General features: G+C 35.8%; 2 protein-coding genes across 2 annotated transcripts; one reads left to right on the top strand and one right to left on the bottom strand.

Annotated features, from left to right (window-relative positions):
- Positions 1-2,957: 2,957 nt before the first annotated feature.
- On the top strand, positions 2,958-4,315 carry LOC112282209 (uncharacterized). Its single transcript, XM_024519573.3, has 4 exons — positions 2,958-3,190; positions 3,551-3,595; positions 3,786-3,818; positions 3,988-4,315. The coding sequence occupies exons 1-4, from the start codon at positions 3,151-3,153 to the stop codon at positions 4,143-4,145; spliced, it is 276 nt and encodes a 91-aa protein (XP_024375341.1). The 5' UTR covers positions 2,958-3,150; the 3' UTR covers positions 4,146-4,315.
- A 2,550-nt stretch (positions 4,316-6,865) lies between these two features.
- LOC112282208 (uncharacterized) lies at positions 6,866-14,731 on the bottom strand. The gene is made up of 3 exons (XM_024519572.3): positions 11,127-14,731; positions 10,713-10,819; positions 6,866-9,978 (listed from the first exon to the last, which is right to left on the bottom strand). Exons 1-3 carry the CDS (start codon positions 11,817-11,819, stop codon positions 7,473-7,475), a joined length of 3,306 nt encoding a protein of 1,101 aa, XP_024375340.1. The 5' UTR covers positions 11,820-14,731; the 3' UTR covers positions 6,866-7,472.
- Between the last annotated feature and the right edge of the window lie 4,101 nt (positions 14,732-18,832).

The following is an 18,832-nucleotide window of genomic DNA, read 5'->3' as shown; positions in this document are numbered from 1 at the left end:
ATGTAGGAGAAAAATACATTTCATCTCACTTTTACTCTTAAGACTTTTAGAATGATTTTTATAAGAACAAAGCCAACTAACTGAGACTTTTAAATCGCAACCAATCAAAAGTTTTAAAAGTTGTGGCCTCTCACCTTCACTTTTAAATATAATATAACTTATAGATAGAAAAAAAAAAAAAAAATGTATTAAATGTAAATCTTAATTGATTTATAAATCAAGTAAATTTTATAATAATTTCTTATAGATTTTTTTTTTTTTTTTTTTTTTTTTTTTTTTTTGAATTAAAGGCAAAGTTTAAAGGAGAATTTATATAACTTAATTAGAGGATAGTAGATTCCCTTTAAATTGATGTCACTTTGCAATATACTTTAAAAAATTGCTTAAATTTGGAAAAACTAGATTCTAGTTCATTGCTTTGATAAGACTCTAAATGCCTTTTTATTAGAGAATATTATATCAATGAACATCTTTGTAAATAATCATCTAAGAAGAGCATTTAGGAGGTAGGTGGGTTGGTGAGGGAGGAGAGACTAGGATCCATACTTATATAAGAAAATAGAATTTACAAAAAAAGTGTCAAAAATAGGATATGATGTGAATGACTTATAGATTCCTTGTGTGATCTTCTATAAGTCATTTTGAAATAGGAATAGACTATCTCAAAAAAACCAAGATCCTTCCAATCCACAACAACATAATGCCATCTCACAAAATAGGATAAAATAGACTAGAACAAAATTGAACGAAATTAAACAAAATAAGACATGAAAAACAAAACTGAGCAAACAGAAATAGAATAGAATAGATCTAAACAAAAAGATGCATAACCAAACTTTACTAAGAGAAAAGATCCAAAACCATACTTAACCAGATGCCCCGAAAGGCCCTGGCTAGTCCTATTTATTCCTTGTCCTACTACCTTAGACTTTCTAGAATGTTCTTAGGTAGTGGATCCTACCTAAATAACCGCCTTAAACTCTTTTTCTAAAAGTTTTTATGGTGGACTCCACCTAAATAAATGCCCTAAACCCTTTCTAGAATGTTCTACGATGTGTTCTACTTGGTCCACTAACCTAACCTCAATTCTAAAAACTTCCATGGTTTTAATTATCTATATAGTTATTTTATCTATACCCTGTTATACATTCAATATTAGTTTTTGGTACAATTTTTTATAAATCATTGAATTTATGTATGAATTTTATATTTAAAAAAAAAATTATTAACTCAAAAATTTATAGTACAAATGTAGGAGATAAATATGTACATATGCATATTTCAAAAATTTATAGGTTCTATTTGTAACATTTTATTTGGAATCTATTTTTAAAATATTAAAAATATATATGTATTTTTAATAAAAATATAATTTAAATAAAATAATTAAAAATATCTTTAAAGTAATTTGAATTTATAACTTTTTATTTTTTGCTTTCTTCTAGCTTGATAAAATAGCTAGTGGCATATGAGTGCATATATATATATATATATATATATATTTGTGACATTAAAAGTTTTTGTAGTATTGTTTTCCTATATACTTTTACAAAAATAATATCTTAAATACTAATTATGATAACAACATTTGCTAGCATATGATGTTTAGACATAAAATTGAGCCTTTGTAAATAAGCAAAACTAGGTGCTCTTAATTTACAATAACAAGGACAATTGGTTCTATTATTGATTAAAAATACACCAAATTCTCCTTCAAATACTTCTATTGCAATATATGAAGAAGAAGTTGGTATTCAAAACCTTATGTATAAAGTTTAAAATGACAAATTAGAGATTCTATGTATTATTTCATTTAAGATTGTGAGGAAGGACAGAACTTGTAATAATCCACTTTAATCATGTTATTAGGCATTTGATTAAGACATTGCATTATAATTTGAATAATTTATTGCATCTCTTTAATACAAATATGACAATGGTCATAACAATCTCCTTTGGTGTCTATAGATACTCAAAACTCAAAATAAAAATTGTAAAAATCATATAAAAATTGTAAGCTAGTTTTTCTAATCTCTTGGCTTTTCTATGAACTTGTCATCTATTGGCAAAGTAGATACATAGATAGAATAGATTGCATAAGTTCTCTTATAGAATCTAACATGATGATTAGTAACAAAGATCATTTAAAATTTGATTACATTAGTTAAGGTGAGATATCAAGTTAATAACAAGGTAGTATAAATTTATCTATTGTATTTATTTGATTATTAGCTAGGTCATGACATATACCAAAAAAATTGCAAGATATCATTTACTATTGATTTTTACTTTTGTTTGTATTCTATGAAATTCATATGATTTATGATTTATTTAATTTACATAGAAAAGAGATAATAATTAAATTAGAATAATTAATAAGTAAATAAATTATAAAAATAAAATAAAAATGACCTGATAATGTTATAAAATAAGTAGACATTTAAGTAGAAATTTGAATAAAAAAATATCTATAATAGTACATTTAGAACCATACTACATATTCAATAAGGGCTTTAATTCACTTAAGTTGTAAAATAGAATTTTATCTCAAATTTATTAAAATAAATTTTAATCACAATATTCCAGTAATGATCATGTCAAGAAAATTTTATTTTTTGAAATAAATTATTTCAGTGTTATGAATTCAACTTCTAAAAAAAATTATTTTTTTCTTTTTCCTTTTTTTTTCTTCCAATAGAAGTGTTATATTTTCTTAATTAGCACTAGTCAGATTTTCGTCAATGTCAATACCAGGCTGTGTGTGTATATATATATATATATATGTATTCCCATTTCTGTTATTTTTGGTCACATAACCGGACTGGTACGCAGATCGTACCATGCATCGTAATACCCGTATCGCCCTGGTATCATCAGAAACCACGACCACTCAATTGAGGTACGTGACGGGACGGGTCGCCGGGTCTCGTGCCGTCCCCAGTTGTGAAGCTCTTGTGGCTTGGAACCAGCCACTGGGAAGATCGCATGCACAGCGCTTGCCTTCGATTACGAAGTTCTCGGTGGGATTGCGTTGAATGAGCCATCGTTTCCCTCAGCAACCCGAAATTAAATTGCGCTTCACGAGGAAGAGAGAGAGATAGGGCGCCGGAGGGCAGCGAGTTTTTGGCCGGTGCTTGTAGGGGTTGCGTGATGGGTGTAGCGCCATTCAATGGCCGCGGTGTCGGCTTTGGTAAGTCTTCCTCCACTCTAAATTCCTCAATCTGCACAGGATTCCTCAGCTTGGCTCGGTAATTTCTTTTTGTTTCTGCTGAGTATTAGGGCTCGATCCCATCTAGTTTCTTTGGGGTTGTTGAATTGCTTCCCCGGAGGATATGTTTCCGGTTTGCAGTTCGGCTTCTTTACAATTCCTAGCTTGGCTTGGAAAGGTTTGTCGACTTTGCTTTTGAATTCATGGGTTTGTTTAGATTTTGTTAGCTTTTCTTTGGAGGTAGATATTGTCCTTGAAGACAGGAGGGAAAGTCTCGGTGCATGGCTGAAGGGCAGCAGTGTTATACCTCTGCTGACATTATGGCTACTTTGGTGGGTGTAGGTTTCGGCATTGGGTGCGGATTTGGGGTGGGCTGGGGTTTCGGAGGTAGAAGCCTCGTCCTGGTCAACCCTATTTCGTTTTGCTCCTCTTGATGGTGTATGGAATGAATTCTAGTGAGGGATTTTGTCACAGTCGTGGTATTCTATTCTATTACTACCGTTTGTTAGCTCATAGCTTCCGGTGATATCCTCCAGTTCTAATGAGTAATTGTGCTTTGTTACCAATCCTTCTTCAGGTGCACCATTGAACACCCTTGGAATTGGCGTGGGTAAGCCCTCATGACAGTGTGTTCAGTTTTGATGCTGTCACACGATTTTTGTCTTGATATTATCAATTTTATGAACATGTCATCTTTATCAATGAAACACGGTGCTGTTATATTGTCACACAGCCGATATCTGACACGATAAAATAATGTGTTTGGGTAACTGATACAGGAGGAGGTTGCGGTATAGGTTTAGGGTTAGGTTGGGGATTCGGTGCTGGTTTTGGAACTAAGTACCTTGACTCGAAGCTGCGATTTGAAGGCATTGATTTCGAAAAAATTAAGGAGGAGCAGCAACAGGGTCAGAAAAGGTTAGAAGAGTCTAGCTGACATAAACTCAACTGACCCCTTTCAGATTCGGTTAGAAGGTAGGATATTCAAAGAGATGAAGTGACCATAGATTTCTAATAGCGGCCCTGTTTCTTCAATATTTGAAACAATTGAAATCAGGTAATCAGAATGAACTTTACACCAACATAATAGCTGCGGATTACTGCTTACTCCGTGATGCACTGTGTATTGTATACTCGATAGCTTTGCGTACAGCATACTTGTGTTGATTTGTTTGGGTTTTAAAACTTCATTTCACAAACATTCAATTCTCTTTCCATGTTAACAATTGCACATAAAATTGCTTACAAATGGTAGTAGATCCAACGTCAGTAGTACCACATTACTTGTACTACTCTTGTATTAGGGCTATCCAAACACACTTTATTATGGATCACTTGCAGGTTGACGTATCCACAATATCTTCTTTGTCGATGAATCAATTTTTTGAATACATGAGGTTTGCTTGTAATTTTTTATTAGATAAAAAAAAGTCCAAAACGACTGGAGTGTTAGCTAAAACTGTTATTTAAGCTTCTTGAATTCAATTTATTTTGGAAAAAAGGTGCAGGATGGTCGACATAACTTTTTACTTTGAAAAACATTAGAATTTACGTAATATTTCAATTGTCACATGAATGAAGTAGAATTATTTTAGAATATTATCAATTCATCCATATCAATAAAAATAATGTATTAAATAATTGTAATTACATATTGATATATTTTGATTTTATTAATCTTACAATAGGAACATTTAACTTGGAATTTTAGTTTTTGCTTTAGAATTTTCACAATACAAAATCGCTAAAACAAAAACAATTTTGAAGGATTTTAGAATTTTTTGAATGTAAGTTTTGATCATGGTGATGATATGTACATGTGTAAAAATATTTTTTTCACATGCATCTAGAATGGTTTGACACAATTTTAAATAACCTAATAAAATTTGGGAAATGTTGAGTGGACACCTTTTTATTGTATGGATCTCCCCTCCATGTGCCATGTACCTTTGCATACATAATAATATCAACATATTTAGAGCCTTTCACAAAGAAAATAAAATGTAGTAAACATGCAAATTGCATGCAATAGAAGAAGACTTATTGGCCTTCTTTTCTCCTCAAGCACCCAATAAGAATCTTTTGCAATCAACTTAATGGAGAATAGCAAAAAAAAAAAAAAAAAAAAAAAAAAAATTGTACCACATAAAATCTACCCATAATTTGTCATTAAAAATAATTCAAATGAATATTAGCATAAAATAGCCTTCAATAGCAAAGAAAAAAATATTTTAATATGACATACTTATTGTACACTTACTGTGATACAATATTAGTTTTTTGTATCAAAATATGAAAGAAAAAATTCACAAGATTTTGATGATAATAATTATAAGTGTATATATATATATATATATATGTATATAGTAGTAGAGCCCTATGCCGTTGGCCACAAAAAATTATTGTAAACTATGTGCTATAAATCAATCTTTTGTTCAATGCTTCATATGATCTAAAATCCCATCATGCATGTCATTCCACTATGTTCCATGTCATTCCACGTTGTGGTGCTTCCAAGCTCCATACCTAGTGATCTCACAGTGCTACTCTTTGCAATCTGTACCAACATCATTCAGATTTTGATTTATGATTGATTGAAACTTGAGTTATTGCTTCACTTTTGATAAAAACAATGAGATATGCAACCAATCAAAGATGGTTTTTGTCTCCTTTAGTTTATCTTGTTGGTTTATTTCCCTAAGTTGTTTTATATAAGAGATATTTACAAATAAATACAAAATAATTACATTTAAGTATTTAAAATATAATTTTTAATATTTTTTAAATACAAGTTTGAAATTTTCATTCAAAATAAATTAAATATTTTTTACATTTTAATATAAAAACAATATATTCAAGAAAAGAAATTAAGAACAAAAAAAAAAAAAAACATGAGAAAAATAAATCATTAGATTAAAACAACAATAATTAGTAACCAAAAAAGAAAAGATTAAGATTTCACTATAGAATTTATTAACAGCAATACCAATCTAGGTTTGCCTAATGTATTGAAATTCTTTTTCTGTTTTTATAAATTTTGTATAATTGACAATACTTGACAACAAGCTGAGAGGCTGGTTGGGGGAGTTGTAGGTTCACCAAGCGCCTCGTTTGAATCTAAGCACAGTATCTTGTATGGAGAGTTGCACAAGTGCACAACTTTATTTTGATTTAACCACCAGCCTTCTTCTTCTTCTTCTTTCTCATTCTCCCCTTCCTTCCCTACCCCTTAGCACACCTCTCTTCATTCCTCCTGAACACTCAACCAAACACTTGTCCTCTTAGCACTTGATCACTAGTGCTGAGTTTCTGTTGGCATGGGCACATACAATTACATAAATAAATAAATAAATAAATAAATAAATAAATATACATACATATCTAATTCCATAGATGGATGAAACAAAAGAATTGTATGGTACCCATTTGGGATGCCATTCTGTCCTAGCCATCAAGCACCTTGCCATTGGACAATTTTGGAATACTTTAACTAACTCATGTGAGGTCTCACTTTTTGACGGGGAACAGACCACTGTTGCTGGACCATGCCCGAAAATTTTGTACCGAAATTAATCCATGTGCCATCCTTTGAAGGATTTTTACTCATAATTAGCGGACAGTATGAAGTGTGAGATTTGAAGGTCACTTTGCACAATGTCACTGAAACTTGATGCATTCATGCATAAATTCGGATGAGTTGTCTTTCACGCACCCCCTGCATAATCGACGTACAATGTGAAATGGTGTAAACTGGATAACAATGTAGCTTTTCAAGACGTCTGGAATGGGTTGTCCAACTGGCTTCCGAACGGTTGTAGGTGGTGGCTACCTTGTCAATCTGGTTCTCTTCAGCATCGTGTACAATTAGTCAAAAAACTAAACACTGAGCATGGGACCCCTTGCTGACTACGAATCTATTGCCCTCGTGTGCGGTGGGCTTCGTTTTTTATAATAGAGACTACACTTTTTCTCAGATTCTCTCTAGTCGGAATATTTTGTCGAATTTCAAGCAGACAGACAAAGATTGGAAAAGGTTCATCGTTACTGTGTGAGAAACCTGAAAAGACGAGTATTCCCCTTTTCCAGTGTGGCTAACCACGGGAATGATACTGATGCATTTTTTTCCGAACAGTTCGGTTGATTCAGCATCTAATAAATTTGCTGAGGTTTCAACCGCCTTGTGAAGTCCTTCTGAGCTGCACTATTTGCAGAACCGGTTGATCGTGTGTTTCATATTGTCAGTCCCCTCCTTCCTGAAGATGTTCTAAGTCACTTCATGCCGTTGATTGGACGGGGAGGACTTTTTGGTTAGAATGTCCTTCGAAAGCTTCGTTTTACGATTCAAATCAAGGTAATTCAGTGGACTGCCATATGAAACCACATCGGAGAAAGCTTGATGAATCAAATGGTGATGTATAGGTTGATTCAGATGCAGGAAGCATAAAAGTAGGTCTTGCAGCTCATCTTGTCGCTGCCACAAGTTCTTCTCCTGCATCATTTCCAACATGGAATCGCGAAAATCGGCATAAGGGTCACTCGAGTCTTTCGCCAAAGCAATGCTCTCTTGAACAACCATATCGGAGATTCCTGAAGGAAACGAATCAACATCCTGTGAAGAATTTGTTATGGGGTCTTTCGAAACAGTTTGGAATGACGTCTGTGCGTCGAGCTGGGCTGCACTGAAATTTAATGCAGCCATTGCTGGTCGAGGTCTTTGTTGCCTTCGTGGCGAAGCCATGGGCGAAGGCTTGCTGTTTGCCGAAGATTTCGTTCTCGGGGAATCACGACATTGTCTGTGATGCTGAGGGGAGTTCGCCGGTGATATTACAGTTGATCGCCTTTGAGGGGATCCATGCTGGACGTTCCGACCTACCGCCAGCAGCTTCTCCCGCTGGTGTTTCCATGGTATTGCAGGAGCATTGCTAGCGAATGACCGACTTTCCAAATTCCTGCTTGGACGTAATGGCGTGGCATCGGCAGCTGGAGATTCAAACGCATTCTTCAACTGCGAACTCATAAAAGCACAAGGTGTCTCCTTGAAGAGACTGGTCCCATTACATTCAGCAATCTCGAACCCTATTGTCCCACCATTCCTCTCATCCATAGATTCCATTCTGGTAACGGACGACGACTCACCTTTGACAACATAACAGTGACTGCCAACACGGACGATCTCATCCGAGCCTAATTCAATCGCATGCCTTTGTGTGGGAAGAGTCGCATTTGATATACAGCATTCAGCTCGACGAGTACCCACCCTCGATAGTCCTGAGCGCCTCCTTGTCTCTTCGGACTTCTCTGAGGGATCTGTTAGCATTCCGACGTACTCTTCAGGTTGAGCATTATAAAAATTCCTGCTGCAAGATCTCGTCCTTTGAGTGCTCTTCAATCCAATCATCAGCTGTAAGCTTTGAGATTTGGAAGCAGTGGGCACTTCAAGTGGCAGCTGATGAACTTCTGGCGTGCATAGATGGTTCACTTTCTGATTCTTGTGAACATAAATCACTTGAGAATCAGCATTGCTCTCGGATGTCAATCCAGGTGACATATCATACACAACAGCATTGCTTATGTCAAAAGGTGTCAAAGCTTCCTTGCTTTCCTTTCCCCCAACAAAGCCGTCATCTACAACTGGCTCCCCGGAATGATACCATTGGAGAAATCGAAGTGGCGCGACCGAATCCACAGAAGAAGAACAATCACTGTCGAGTTTCATTCGAGAAATTAAATCCCTTAAAATGGCTTCTGTTTTGACAACTTCAAAATCGTTCCTTCTACTTTCTCTAAGTTGTTGCTTCACGGTCAGGAATTTCAGCAGAACCTCCAGATCATCACGACCAGTTTCACAGTCTACTTCAAGTTCTCGAATAGCTGCGGAATCGTCATAAGAATCACTTGATGCGACCAACTTTGAAAGGTCCGGTGAAGGATCTTTTCCCTGACAATGCTTATCTTCTTCCTTGGAATCAATATTTCTGCAAATGTCACCGGTGCAAGATGAGAAGCCGTGATTCTGTCGCATGGAAGCCCGGCCTTCGGTTCTTTCTTTTTGCACAAGGACCCGCTGGATCGATTGCTCCTCAATCAATTGGCTTTTCGACGTAATATTGGATTCCGTTTTTCTGTCCTCTAGAATGAGACCATCGCTTTGGCTCTCTTCATTTTTCAAAGCGGCAGTGCAGAGTTCAACCCTTCGTGGAGTGCCACAACCTTCACTACAATTCTCCTGTTTGATACCAGGCTGATTCCTAACCAGGTTTCTTGCAAGTTCATCCAACTGGCAATCGTTTTCAACGACCCCCTGTCCGACCGTATGTTCATTTCTCAAAGAATTGAGGCTTGCATCCACGTCCTCCTCTACTTCCTCTCGCTGCATCAACTCCCTCAGATTCCAGTGAACATGTTCAGCAGTTCTCAGTTGGTCGGACCATGGAGCCCGCTTCAACAACGCTGCTTCCACTTCTCCTTCTTCCCGAAATATCTTTCTGATAAGATCCCTCCCAGACAGCGTGGAATCGATCCGTGGCTCACAGCGCGAAGTATGGGGATCTGCGGTTTCGTCAAACCGAATTTGAATGCCTTTGGTAAGCGCGTTACGGAGTGATGACTGCGTGGTGACCTCTTCAGGAGCATGCTGTGTGTGTACTGGAGAGTTAACATGCGGTCTTAGCAAGTTGCTGTCGGATGAAGCGAGCTCATCAGTTGTGGACAACGGACATGTAAGTTTACTCTTCAAAGCTGTAGCCTCCTCATAATTATCTGCTGAACACCTGCTGCATGACTCATGTAAGAATGCATTTACTGAAGGTAGCGTATTTGATTTATCAGAACATCTGAACGTTTGAAGAAGGCTAGGAATAGGGACTTCAAATGAGGTTACTGCTTCAGCTAGGGAATTTTTTTAATTTCCTGGCTCTCTGTAACGCCGCATAAATAGCATTAATGAATGATTCATTAAAACTAAAGGTCCTGTCACTGTACGTACATTAATACGTCCCCAGCAATTATATAGATGGTCTCTCATCTATCAGAAACAATCAACCTTGTCAGGACCCATAACGAGCTACTTCCTAGTTGGAGAAGTCATCGTGGCTATCCTACTAAATAGCAGAATATAAAATTTAGTTACTATTTGTTATTGTACACTACTACCGCCCATGTACTGCGAGTCTGTGAATTAGTTCAAAAGAATAAACATGGAAATTCTTCACTCGAATACGTACATCACTGCTCCCGTAACTAAGTGGAAGAATACAAGCGCAATGACGCGGGCTTTTACAATATCGATTTCATGTTCTACGTAAGCTGTAGGCACCACAACTTTGTACGGTTTGCTTTGAACGCAGACATGAGAACCGCTAACATGAGTAAGGGAAGAAACACATTAACTTCAAGTGAGTCGTGACACCTTCACGTACAGAAGCACGGAACGGACAAATGAAAAAAGTTGCTTTATGTGGCATATGAAACGCATGAATGTAATGTAAATAGAATGTTCTCTGACCTGCGAAAAGGGCTGAATTCGGGGCCAATGAAGTTACCCGAGGAGTTAACCTCACGAATACACCACGTTTGCCCCACTGCATGCATAGAGCTCTTGGAATTGCTAGCCTGCGGATTTGCAACCATCTCGTTAGCATTAAATTCTGACCCACAATAACGATCTAGAAATTCCTCTTCCATCCCAAGTCCATGTTGAATATCCTGACTGTTCATCTCAATCACTGATGTTCCACATTACCCCTGAGATTATAAAAGTTTTTCCAGCCCAGGACACACATTTGCTTCTCTCCCTATGCGAAGCTCCTCTCGAGTCATAACTGGAGTACATTATTCCGGAATTTACGATTGCAATGATATGAGAGATATTTTATTTTCGATACACACATTCACCAGTCTTTTTGTGAGTGGATGTTACCTGCGCTGCCAAAATAGAAAGGAACTCCTTCGGTGAGCTGTGAGTTGAGGCACTCTGCCCCTCGCCAGAATCCTGGGAACGGATAAATTTCTGAAAACTCTGGGTCGAACCAAGTGTCCTGTCCTGAGGAGCTTTGTTAAACCTGCTTGAATTCTGAAATTGCAGCAGATCTTGATCGGACCTCTTCCTGTTGTCCAGTCCTACCCGAGACAAAAGTGAACCAACACCATCGGGGATCTTTGCACTATCAAAAGGCGCCAAATTATTCTTCGAAAAGTCCCCACACATTGCATTGTCATGTGGGTTAGGAAACGAAGATAAAAGCTCCCTATCCCCATTTGAGCCACATTTGCATGAAATTGAGGTACTCCTGGCTTCTCGCAAAGTTTCCCGTGTTCCAACCTTTCTATCACAGTGAAATTCTCCTGGGTGCCCTGATTTTCTTGGAACTCCATTCATGAATGACTCCTTAGCCAACTTTCTCAGAATTAGCGTATTAAGTGCATCCACGCCCTCCTTGTTGGTCACAGGCAGATCGATGGTCGGTGTGAGCATGGCCTCCGATTGTCGAACAGTTCTTTTCGAGATTGCTGGCTTCGAGTTCGGTGGGCGCTCTTGAATCACCATAGGAGCTGTCACAGTGTCCCTCAAGCATGTCCTTGACACTGAGCAACCCCATGACCTGTCCTTCATTTCTCTCGGCTGGAATTCGACTGAATCAGAAAAGCAAACGCACCCAGTTCGAAGATAATATTAATGCAGATGCATGTGCTCTGTATTGCTATTTTTACGATTTTGATTCGTATTCTCAAGAGAGTTTACACACACGAAGAATGAGGTCACAATAGTCTAATAGTATTCTTGTCTCGTAGAGTTTCTTTGACTTGAGTTTTAAAAAGAGGCTAATTTCCCTCTATTGTCATCATCCGCAGATTTTAAAAAGTTTCGTCTCTCATATCTCGGTTCTCTGAGATTTCTTTAAGATCTGTCTCCGTTCGGAAGTATGAACCCTTACAAGCATAGTAACGATAGCTGGAGGCTAGGACAGACTACAACCACATATCGTTAGTTCATCTCCGCCTTCCCGCAACACAGAGAACTGCAAGAGATTTGCACAGCTACCTCTTCAGGAGCAAGTGGAACAATATGTATTAATTCCACATATATAAGATGTTGGCTTGCTATATTACCTTCCTACCAAATTCTTTAGAGAAGTAAAGGCACTGGACTAGGGCGTGAGAAAACTACTTTACAGGGCATCGGTGAAAGAATTACAGCTTCATAATCAACGACATCAAATTCATCGATCACCAAGTTTCGGCTCTTGAGTATTATTTCGTCAGGGGTAGCTGGAAGCATTTTCATGGAAGATAAAACCCAGACAAACGCTGGCTAGACATTCTTTGATACTTCCGGGAAGCGCCCACAAATCCGGAATGTCTCACTTGAGTCTTCACAAAAAAAAAACATGACGGTGACCAATTCTTGACTAAAAGCTTCCTCCTAAGTCGTCCTCATCATTAATAGGGTCTACACGCCTTAGGGGAGAGAAAAAAAAAAAAAAAAAAAAAAAAAACCCAGATGAAAGTCGAGTTAAGCAGTACTCACTATGTAATTGAACCTAGGGAAGAAAATTGCTATGACTGATGTCTACAATACTCCTGACACCTACAACACTCACAGCTGTGGGGACTCAATCCAAATTGAACCGGGGTGTGACCGAAGAAGCTTGAAAGTTGTCAATTCAGGCAAAACCAACAGGTCTAATAGATGACTGAAGACGATCATAAGTCTTCGTCATGTAAGAGCCGGTAATCATGATATACTCAGCGATAAGTGCGGGAAACTTGCCCCTAACCTGTCTAAAACAATCACAAACTCAGGAATCTAATTTAAGAAGCTACACGAACTCGAGCTAGATATGAACCTTAATCCGTAAGCGTGCACCCTCACATAGCTAACAGCAACGACTCATCAGGACATTCATCGTTGCAAGGCCCGACATCTCCAGCAGCAACCAGTTCAGTAGCTAGCAGCAAAATCAATCGAAGACATGCAGTACTTTGGATCCCCCCCTGCTCACATTATCGATCTTCAAGGCATTCCCTATTCATCCACCCAGTCTCAGCATGATGACCGTTCTCCCTCTATAAAAATTTGACAATATCCACCTACACAGAAGCATTCAATGAACGCTCGCAAAACCTGTTACGGTTCCACCCCGTCGCCAACTCAACTCACAGGATGCAATTTCACAATGACACAACAATAACAGCGAAGCAATGGTACTCCTCGAGAGAAAAAAATCTGGCGCAGACATCCTCCCCTTCCAAATAAAGCGCTGCGCCTCATTAAAAGCGAAGTGTCAGGTGCGATCGAGGTCAGATTTGATAGTGAACAGACGGACGGGCGTGGGAGGAAAAGAAAAAAGGGGAGCGTAATTTATCTACGAAACACAACAACAGCCAGATGATGGTGACGACGATGCGAGATTGATGACATATCTCGTCCTTCCCCCCTCCATTGCTAATTGGCAATTACCCTAAAGTAAATATGGCAGTGCCCGCACACAGTCAGTCTGGCTGCTGCGAAGTCGTTCCATGCGACCACTGTCGTCTATCTCGCAATTTGTCTCCCCTACCACACGCCTCTTTATCTCTCCCTAACTTCCTCCCTCTCGCTCATGATCTCTCATGCGCAGTACCACGCTGCATGCCCACTGACTGGCCCTCTTTATAGTGACTTCTGCAACTGGTTCGTGCTTTGTCAATGCTCGGCTGTGAACACACAGGTGCGTAGTATTCCTGTGGCTGGGAGATGCTACCGTAGCCAATAATTGTCCCCGCTTCCATTATGAAAACATGTGACATGGATCTCTTTGATGAGCAATGCCTCTGAAAACACGCACACTCCTATTGAACTTGACTGTGAAGGCTCTAGCTCTACACAGCTGAGCTGTGCCGGGATTCATAACATGCAGTGATTGTGAAGAAACACAGGTCCGCTGAAACCGAGCTTTTGCCATAAATTCGCCACGGGGTACAAGCGCAGGCTTTTCACGGCTACGCATTCAAAGCCGTGAGAGTGTCTGCAGCAGCACTGTGACTTGCGTCGCCATCGCCAAATTCCTCGCAGCTACAATTGAGAGAGCAGCCCCTCCTTCCCCTCGCATGGCTCGTGAAGTGCGTCACGAAGCAGGGCGCTCTGCGTTCAACTGCCATCGCCACCACATCAAACCCTAATCCCGCATGCTTCCTATCCTATCTCTCTTCTTCTCATGCAATTCGAGCCACGTAATTTATAATCAAGTTTTGAGAAAATTGGAAGAATTATATATTTTGTCTTGAATTTGCTTGCTGATTACTTCACTGAAAATTATATGACTATAATATATTAATATCTTGCCACCATGCATTACATGCACATTGATGCAATGTTTTTTTAATAAATATTTTTAGGAAATTGTTAAATTGATCCAAGTATTTACTAAATTGATCCACCCATCCTAACCATCATTACAAAATTCTCCACTATTAGATCTGCATTGGTCACAAATCAACAAGAAAATGGTTGGATCTCCAACCTATTAGAATGGGTGGATTGATTTAGTAAATGCATAAATCAATTTAATAATTTATATTTTTAATTGCTACAAAAATATTTTTTGTTGTTTGATAAGAATATCTAAAAATATGTTGATAGAATTTCATAAAATTCATTAAGAAAGAACAAAGTGTGACTATGTAAAAGTAAAGTCTTTGTGTCATGAATATATATATTTATTCTAATATTTATCTACACAATTAAGTAAAAGTATGTAAAACTAGATTTATTTCATAATATTTTTTAGAAAGACTTTGTAGTAGCTTCATAGACGTTGTTTTGATTTTACATGTATTTATAGTTGATTGATAGGTTAATAATTTAGTCAACAAGTTAACTACATGTTGATAGCTTGCGGAACAAGCTAATTATGTGGCACACATATAAAAAATTTGCTTTGTGTTTCATAAAGTCAACACATTTTAGAGATCTTATAGGACATTGCCATGTAACTCTTAGTTAAGAGTATATATGGAGGCAAGAGTGAAGCCTTCTTGACTCTTGTCAATGCCTTTCTAATCTTTATTCTTGTTTCAAGACTTTCTAATTTTTTTTTGTCTTTGGCAATAGCTATTCTTGTTCTATATTATATCATCTTCAAGTATTTTTCTAGTCTTTCTAAGTGACATAAGAGTATATTGAATTTTTCTTTCTTTGAGATTCATGCTTTTGATAGTTTAACAAGAGTCCTAGCTCATTGTTCTTGTCTTGTTTTAAAAGTGAGTAGATTATTTCACTTCTACTATTGTGTTTTGAAGGTTGTGGAGTACCCATGTTTTACCAATTTGTTTAATTTTCTAACACTGATTTTTTCCTTAAAAAGAGCAAATTATCGCTCTTTGTGAAAATTTTCATTTGATATTAGAGGTTACAGATTATCCTCTTCTAATTTGACTTGTGGATTTATTAAGTTGTTTGAAATGGAAGAAAAGGTCCTATTTTTTTCAAGTCGCATTTAAAGCTGATATCAAGATTATCAAGACATCTTTGAAAAAAAGAATGCACATATTCTTCTAGAACATTGTCTTTATGATTGTTCCATTGAACTTCAAGAAAAAACTAAATAACTACTCGGATCAATCTATAGCATATCATAGAATGAATTGGCTACACTCAAGGAATACATTGATAAAAAATTGACTAAAAACTTCATATGTTATATTAAATCTCAAGTGGGGGCTCCTATCTTATTTATAAAGAAAAAAAATGGATTTCTATGGATGTATGTAAATTGTCAAGAATTCAACAAGATCACCATCAAGAGTACATACCCTCTCTCGATGATTTTAAGACTTTTTGATCAATTGAATCATATATAGATCTATACAAAAATAGATCTATAAAGAGCATATAATTTGGTATACATAAAAAAAGAAGATAAATAAAAAATTATATTTCAAATCAAATACGAGTATTTTGAATATAATGTCATGTCTTTTGGAATCACAAATAATCCAACTACTTTTTAACATCTAATAAATGATGTTTTTTTTGAGTTTCTTAATAATTTTATAGTCTATTATTTAAATAATATCTTGATTTATGCTAAGAATACAAAAGAGCTTGAACTTCATACTTGTTGTGTATTACAAAAACTAAGAAATATGAGATTATATACTAAGATAAAAAATAAAATAAAATTATGCATTTCACATTACTGAAGTTGACTTCTTAATATACATCATTTCGAATGATAGTCTTATCATGATGGATCCTAAAAAGGTCTAAACTATCATAGATTGGAAGATTCCAAAAACAATCAAAGATGTGCAATTTTTTTTTGGAATTTGCTACTTATTACTAAATCTTCATCAAGAACTTTTGTCAAATTATGGCCTTTCTTATATGCTTGACATGTAAAAAAAAACTTGAGTGAAGCAAAGGAGTTGAAGCATCTTTTGAAGCCTTAAAGATAACATTTATTTTTGCACCAATCTTGTATCATGTCGAATTTTTGAAGGCATTTTTTATAGAAACAAATGCATCAAAATTTGCTATAAGTATCCTTTTGTTACAAATACGAGCAGATTACAAGCTCGAAGTAGTAGCTTTTTATTCTAAGAAATTTTCAATGGCTGAGATTAATTATGAAATCTATAATTTTTTTTTTTTTTTTTTTTTTGTAATTATGGATTCATTTCAAGAATAGCATCATTATTTAAAAGAAACTTCTAGTCTAGCCATTGTATATATGATTTACAAGAACCTTGAGTACTTTATGTCAACACGAGTTTTCAATCGTCGCCAAGCTTGTTAGAGCATGTCTATATCAAGATTTGATTTTAAGTTTCTTATTGATCCAAAAAACAATAAGGTTTATCAAATGCCTTTTCTAAACATTCTTATCTTACACAAAAAAAAGACACAACTTTTGATCAACAAAAAAAAATCTTCTTGAAATCAAAGCATTTTTATTTTTGAGCAATAAAATCAACATTGATTGTTGATTCAACTTTTTTTAAGCGAATTCAATCAAGTATGTCCTTTGATCTTCTTTTTCATGATATCAAGAATAATTCTTTAAAGTCTCATGATACTTCCAAGTTTAAATTCAAAAATAATCTATTCTATTTCAAGGAAAGATTATATATTTCAAAAGATAAAGTACAATTATATATTCTTTAAGCTTGTCATGACTTTTTAGCAACCAAACATCTTGAATACAATAAGACTTTAGAGCTAATATATAGTGATTTTTGGTGGCTTCAAATGTAAAGGCAATTAAAGACTTTATACAATCATGTAACATTTATTCAAGATCAAAACTTCCTTATCATCAACCTTATCAACTTCTCCAGCTATTACTTATTTTGAAACAATCATAGTCTTTCGTTTCTATCAATTTTATTACAGATCTTTAAGTTTCAGATTCATATGATTCTATATTTGTGATAGTAGATTATTTTATCAAGATGGGACATTTTGTACCATGTACAAAATCTATTACAAGTAAAGTAATAGCTAAGCTTTTTCTTAACATCTATCGCTATCATGGATTGCCAAAAGATATTATATCAAATAAGAAAATTCAATTTGTATCAAGTTTTTGGAAATTCTTTTTTAAAATTTTAAAGGTAGATATAAAGCTCTCTTCAGCTTTTCATCATTAAATTGGTTGGCAAGTGAAATAGATGAATTAAGTTTTAGAGTAGTATTTAAAGTGTACTATTAATTATCATCAAGATGATTGAACAACCCTTTTACAATTAACAAAGTTTGCATACAATAATTTGGTACATTCTTCTACTCAACAAATATCTTTTTTTGTCAATTATGGTTATCATCTATGACTTGATACTTTTGACTTTTTAAAAATTGATAATCTTATGGCAAAAAATTTGACAAATTATTTATTAGAGCTACATACAATAATAAAGGTGCAATTAAAAGAAATTAGAGAATATCAAAATATTAATGGAGATGCGTATTATAATGAAGAATAACAATTCAATGTTGGTGACAAGGTATAGCTACTTCATTGCAATATTAAAATTACTTATTCTTATGACAAGTTAGACTATTATAGGCTTAAATCTTTTCTTATTAATCAACAAGTCAATTTTTTTTGCTTATTCATTAAATCTATTGGAATTTATAAAGATCCATTCCATATTCTATGTGTCTCTTCTTGAACCATATAAAACAATGAATATCTTGAGAAGAAGACAAATGCCCCCTCTTCTTATAAAAGTGGATAATAATCAAGAGTTCAAGATAGTGTCAAGGACATACACTTGTCAAGGACATACACTAAGAAGTTGTAGAAGATTCTAAAAGGTTCTAGAGAAGCTTCGTAGTTTGTAGAAGCTACTTGAGAAGTTTTCAAGCTCGTGGAAGCTGCTTGAGAAGCTTTCTAACTCGTAGAAGGTGCTTGAAAAGCTTCCTAGTTTGAGGAAGCTATTTGAGAAGCTCCATAGCTTGTAGTACATATAGGAGCCGAGATTGAGGGGATCTTCAGTCTCGACAACACACCTCTTGGAGTTCTAGCTCACCTTTCTAGTGTTGTTTTTGTACTCATCTGATTAATCTAATTCTTGCCAATTTTTCTTAAGCTTCTTATTTAGATTATCAGTCAGTATTCTAAATTTGTGATAGTTTTTCGA

Source organism: Physcomitrium patens, chromosome 5, assembly GCF_059467195.1.
Source record: "Physcomitrium patens ecotype Gransden chromosome 5, ASM5946719v1, whole genome shotgun sequence".
NCBI lineage: Eukaryota > Viridiplantae > Streptophyta > Bryopsida > Funariales > Funariaceae > Physcomitrium > Physcomitrium patens.
Note: the sequence above shows the minus strand (reverse complement) of the source record. Positions and strands in the feature narration are given on the sequence as shown.